At 45.5% G+C, this 5,454-nt stretch overlaps 1 protein-coding gene across 1 annotated transcript; it reads left to right on the forward strand.

The window, feature by feature from the left end:
• The first annotated feature begins 3,728 nt into the window (after window positions 1-3,728).
• lratd2a (LRAT domain containing 2a) lies at window positions 3,729-5,251 on the forward strand. Its single transcript, XM_034161312.1, has one exon. The coding sequence runs from the start codon at window positions 4,105-4,107 to the stop codon at window positions 4,915-4,917; it is 813 nt and encodes a 270-aa protein (XP_034017203.1). The 5' UTR covers window positions 3,729-4,104; the 3' UTR covers window positions 4,918-5,251.
• Window positions 5,252-5,454: the final 203 nt, after the last annotated feature.

Raw genomic sequence — 5,454 nt, forward strand, 5'->3', positions numbered from 1 at the left:
AGAGAACATACCATGATGAACCTCTTAGTGAAAATCTCAAAAAGAAGTGCTAAGCTGAGTGATGCCTACTGTATGTTTAACAGGCGATAAACAGGAGGGGAATGTTAAGGATTTTGTATATATGTTATCACTGTTAAACATTTGTACATTTGTCTTCTTTCTCATGAGAACGGTGTTGTGCTGTTTTGCACTTCACCCTGAGAATGTACGTGTTATTCAACCTTGTTTTAGCTTTGTCTTCTTTCTCATGAGAACGGTGTTGTGCTGTTTTGCACCTGTCTTAATGCAATCCTGAGAATTCAATTTTGTTTTAGCACTCTGGGGTCAATCTGAGCTGGGAATGAAGGGCTGGATGTACTTATTATTATAATATAACTTTGTTTTCGCAGCCTCTAACGACTGGGAGTAAGAGAACGTTTTGACTATTGTGATGTGGTGTTTAGTGTGAAGGAGTGTGAAAGACAGGACACTTCAGGCAGATGCAGAACAGCTGATACCTGCAACAGGAACGAGATGTGCTGACCTGAAAGTGTTCTTCCTTACAGCTGCACTTATTGACGTATGCGTTTATGTTATGGGAAGAAACTTGTCTTGCGTCATCACCCCCACCCTTAGGACAAGTTTTTTGTTTATGTGATGAGTGCATCTCTTAATAAAAAGAGCGGAAAAGCAGGCCAGACTTTAGTGTAGCCTTGGTGTACAGCCTGGCCGCACTCCGCGCGTAATATTTGACTTTCTGTCTCACTGGTGTTTCTTGACTCTGTTTGTCTTGTTAAAGGTTTTAAAAATGTTTGGAGGAGAAAATACCCAACAGTAGTGTATTTTCTGATGTAAAAATCACACTTTTTTTTTGTTGGAACACAAGAGGGGTGAAAATGATGTGGTATGCTGATAGAACGTGCCAAATGTTTCAACATGTCATATGTGTGATTGCTTAGACAGTTTGCATGCAGGTCATCAAGATGAGTTTAAAACATCTTATCCGACTTTGATCAAACTTAGTAGGTGCATTGTGTGTTTGGATGGGAAAAGGTGATTACAGTCTGTCAATAGATGAGGTCAAAGTTAAATTTCTGGCCTTATGTTAATATATAGGAATACTGAAATTCATGGATATGACTTGAGATGTGATATTGTTGCTGCACTTAAACCCCTTATTGTTATGGTTAACGGTCCGGACGGGACCGAACTGTTACAGGTGATGAACTCAAATGCTGGGAGCAAGGAACAGAACTGGTTGTGAATGAAAAGAGATTTATTTACAATAAATAAATAATAATGCTGTGCTGGGGTGCCTGCAGAGTGGAGAGTCAGCCCGCTTGTCGTGGTGGAAATTAGGAAGCTGCAGATTCCCGTGCCAGTCTTGTAAGAAAAGTGAGTATATGGGACTGGAGCCGGAGCCAGGTGGGACGCGAAGAGCCGAGGAACAATAGGAGAACGGAGGAGAACAGAGGTAAGTGACTGCACTCGTAACACTGAAGTCTTCAACAACAAACAGTTCAGTATAGGCTTAAAACAGGGATGTTCACAGTTCTGGAAATAAAGTTCACTGTTGAGGAAATGAGGTTCACTGTTCAGAAATCGTTCACATCTTCAGAGGTCAGGTGCTGCGCGTCTTGTGCCGCAGGTCCAGTTAAGCTGGAATTGACTTTAGAAACTGCTTGGAAAGTTCTTAGTGGTTCATTATCAGCGTTCATACAGTTCTTGGTCATGCACAGTCACTAACAGAACCAAGGTGAGAACAGGATTTCAGAGACATGCAGGAACTTAACTGAACGTGGCAGAGCTGTGCGCTCTGAGGCAGAGAGCAGATGAGTTCCAAAGGGGCATCGTGCAGAGACTGCAGCATGGAAGCCACGCAGGAGGGTGTCTGGAACCACCAAAAGTTCAACGAGAGCCAATATGGAAATTAGAGGCGGCCAGGTTACCTTGAGATGAGCTGTGGAAAGTTCAGACTTCACTCTGAGATTAGACGGAGAGTCAGCGTGTAGAATCCGGCCATGACTGAGCTCAAAGCCGGGGTTTAAGTAACCCGCTCCCACTCTGCAGTGTGCCACCTGGAGGGAAAACAGACAAACAACACACGGGGGGAGGCAGCCAAAAGGCTGGCTACAACACTTACTGTATAAGATTTTATCTGCAACGTTAATACTTTGAAATGTGTCTGTGGCATCGCTGTTCTCTTTTGATGTGGTTCTTTATTTCTGCTATTCTTATCATTTAGGGAATAACCCTGTGTCTGATGATGCGGATGTTAATGCTGGATTTTACAGTCGCAAATTGAGTTTTACGTTTTAGTAAAACAGCTATTTACGACCATAATCCAGCATGAACGTCCGCAAATCATCAGACACAAGGGGGTTATTCCCATTCTAATCCAATTCCAACATTTGCACGGATCCGTGTCCACCACTGAAGGCTACATCTCAATCCACATAATAATATAGTTCGGTTAAAGTGTTACGCAGACAAAGGGTGTGGACGACTCATCGAAGTTTACCATGGCACCAGCGTCTTCATGCCAAATTGGAAATTCTGTGAGCAGAATCCACATCACTACTTTCATATGGTATCTTAAATTAATCCATTTCGGCGTCGTTGCTCTGCCAGTTTTTTCTTCTTCTTCGTGTTTAATGGCGATTGGTAACCTCTCGCTCTCAGTTGACAGCGCCATTATTGACATCTGCGTAGCAATGCGTGCAGACAGGACACGGAGTAACACAAATGTGAAACGGTTTTAACATTTTGCCACAGTTTACGTGATATTTTATGGTCTGAAATCTCACACGATTAACCAGCTTTGCGTAAAAAAATGTAATTGGATTAGAATTTAAAATAAGTTTAAAGTCACCCAACCCAGACTAAAGTGCAGATAGCAAAATATGAAATTTATTATTTGATACGGCCCTGTGACAGACTCGCATCCTGTATAGTACCCCGCCTCACGCCCTGTGACTGCTGGGATAGACTCCAGTGACCCTGAATTAGAGTAAGTGGTTATAGAAAATGATATGGATGCTCCTTGTAAATCATCCAACAGGTGTCGGTGTTCAGTGTGACTTTATTTTGGTGTGTGTGTGTGTGTGTGTGTGTATATATATATATATATATATATATATATATATATATATATATATATTCTATTGTCTGCACAAGCTGGCTGGGATAGACTCACTGACTTACTCACCCACTCATTTACATGATTTCTGCATAAATCCTACACTGCTCCCACAGGGCAGGGGTGCCAAAAAGGGGAGAATAAGGAGAAGGATTCTAGGGGCCCGTGATTGACGGGCCGAGAGAGGTCTCAATATAATACTGACAAAATATTATGGGGGGCTCATTAAGATTTCTTTTCATGGGGCCCAAGATTGCTGGCTGCGCCCCTGCACAGGGATTAAAAAGACGGGGGGCGGTGTATGTGTGTGTGTGTGCGTGTGCGCGCGCGCATGTGCTTCTTATAAGAACATTGAATGAATGATGTCATACACACCTGTGTGAAAGAGGTGCAGCAGGAATTCATCCCATGAAGGTGGTTAAAGGCATGAAGTGCTGAGTGCATCATGATTTTAAGTTTATATTCATAATATAAACAATCATATAAAAGCTATTTGACAAAACTTAACTTTTTTTTTTTAACTTTTCCCTCTCTCTCTCTCTCTCTCTCTCTCTCTCTCTCTCTCTCGGCATCGAAGATGTGGCGAGTGCAAACACACACGCTTCCGCTTTAAAAGCACCTTGGAGACTGAGAAGAGCCGCGCGGTGCGCTGTGTGCGCGCACCACAATAGTCCAGTTCATCTACGGCGCAGAGAAACATCGCGCTCTTGCGTGACGGCTGAACTTTACGCAGAGGATCAGCGCGTGAGTGTGCACCTCTGCAACCTGCGGACATTTGTCATCTCTGGCCGCCACAGCAGTGCGCGCGCTCTCGGCACAAGCCCACTTGTTGATGGCGCACTGACGCGCAGGCGGGATATTCTTTATGCGTAATTTGGATAAAAGTCCCGTCCGACGACAGGGCGAGGGCGCTGTGACGCGGATCGTGCGTCGCCCGCCAGGACCAAGGTAACCTCATCCGATCGTGTTGCCAGGTGAGCGGCGGCATGGGCAACCAGATGGACAAGCTGTCGCATTTAAGTTACGCAGAAGTTCCCACGGTGGACCCGAACGGCGTGGACGCGGAGGACGCTCCGCGGATCGGCGTGTCGTACATCTTCTCCAACGACGACGACGAGCTGGAGGACGGCTGTGCTCCGGACGGATCGAACAAAGACCCGAACCAGGAAGAGAAACCATACGACCCGCGCGACGAGGTGGAGTGCGCCGTCTACCACCGGGACGAGTGCGTGTTCGAGAAGCGCGTCGGGTCCGCGCACTTGGACGTGTGCTGTCCGGAGAACCTGCTGAAGAAATGCAAAGCGGGTGATCTTGTGGAGTTCGTGTCCACGGGTCAGTTGCCTCACTGGGCCGTGTACGTGGGAGACTTCCAGGTGGTGCACCTGCACCGGGCGGAGGTGAAAAACAGCTTCTTGACCGACGCCAGTCAGGGGAGGAGGTGCAGGGTGGTGAATGACTTGTACAGGTTCAAAGCGCTCGGTCCGGACACGGTGGTGCAGAACGCGATGGAGCAGGTGGGCCTGAAGGACCGGGAGCTGAGCTGGAGGAACTCCGAGTGCTTTGCAGCCTGGTGCCGCTTCGGTAAGAGGGAGCTGAAAATGGGCGGGGAGATACGGATAGGCAAACAGCCCTACAGGCTCAAAGTCTGTCTGAGTGACAAGAACTCGTACGTGCTGGAGTTCCAGAGTTTGGAGGACGCGATCATGGAGAAGAGGAGGAACGACCAACAGGGCAGGACAGCCGTGGTGCGCGAGTGGGCTTCGCATTTTCACAGTAACAGCCATCCGAGCGCGGAGTGATGGAGAGAAGCCTTTATGACATCATTTTCCTCTCCCTTTATGCCCCCTCCCCCCTTTTTTGCCTCTTGAAAAGCAGAGGTCTCAAACTTGGGGTCAGCAATGATCAAAGAATAAAAATATCAGTTACATTTCAAAATGTAAACATGAATTTCATTATTGTTTCATGTTGCAAGTATTTAAACTTCCTACTTTTGTATCTTTTACTCATAAAGCTGCAGTGTGTCAGTTTTAGTGTTATCTAGTGGTGAGTTTGCACATTGCATTATACTGTCATCTGTCGTGATTTTTTTTCCACATTTTCATTTGAAGGCAATGTAGTGCAGCAGATAATTGGAAAAATAATGGAATAGTTTTGACCGTGTTGAATGTTTGGTGTCCACAGTAAAGATCAAATTGTCGACATTTAATGGTATGTAACATATGTCACCCTGTAATATGTTATGATAACTAAGCGTGACAGATGGTGCAAACTATTCCTTTTTAATACTCTAATTGCTCAACCAATTTGCATCACTTTTTACCAAAATTGGAGTAACC

The sequence above is a fragment of the Thalassophryne amazonica genome, chromosome 20 (genome assembly GCF_902500255.1).
Source record: "Thalassophryne amazonica chromosome 20, fThaAma1.1, whole genome shotgun sequence".
NCBI classification, from domain to species: Eukaryota; Metazoa; Chordata; class Actinopteri; order Batrachoidiformes; family Batrachoididae; genus Thalassophryne; species Thalassophryne amazonica.

Excerpts from the sequence above, each read along its gene's own strand:
- lratd2a (XM_034161312.1), top strand. The coding sequence starts at position 4,105 with ATGGGCAACCAGATGGACAAGCTGTCGCATTTAAGTTACGCAGAAGTT.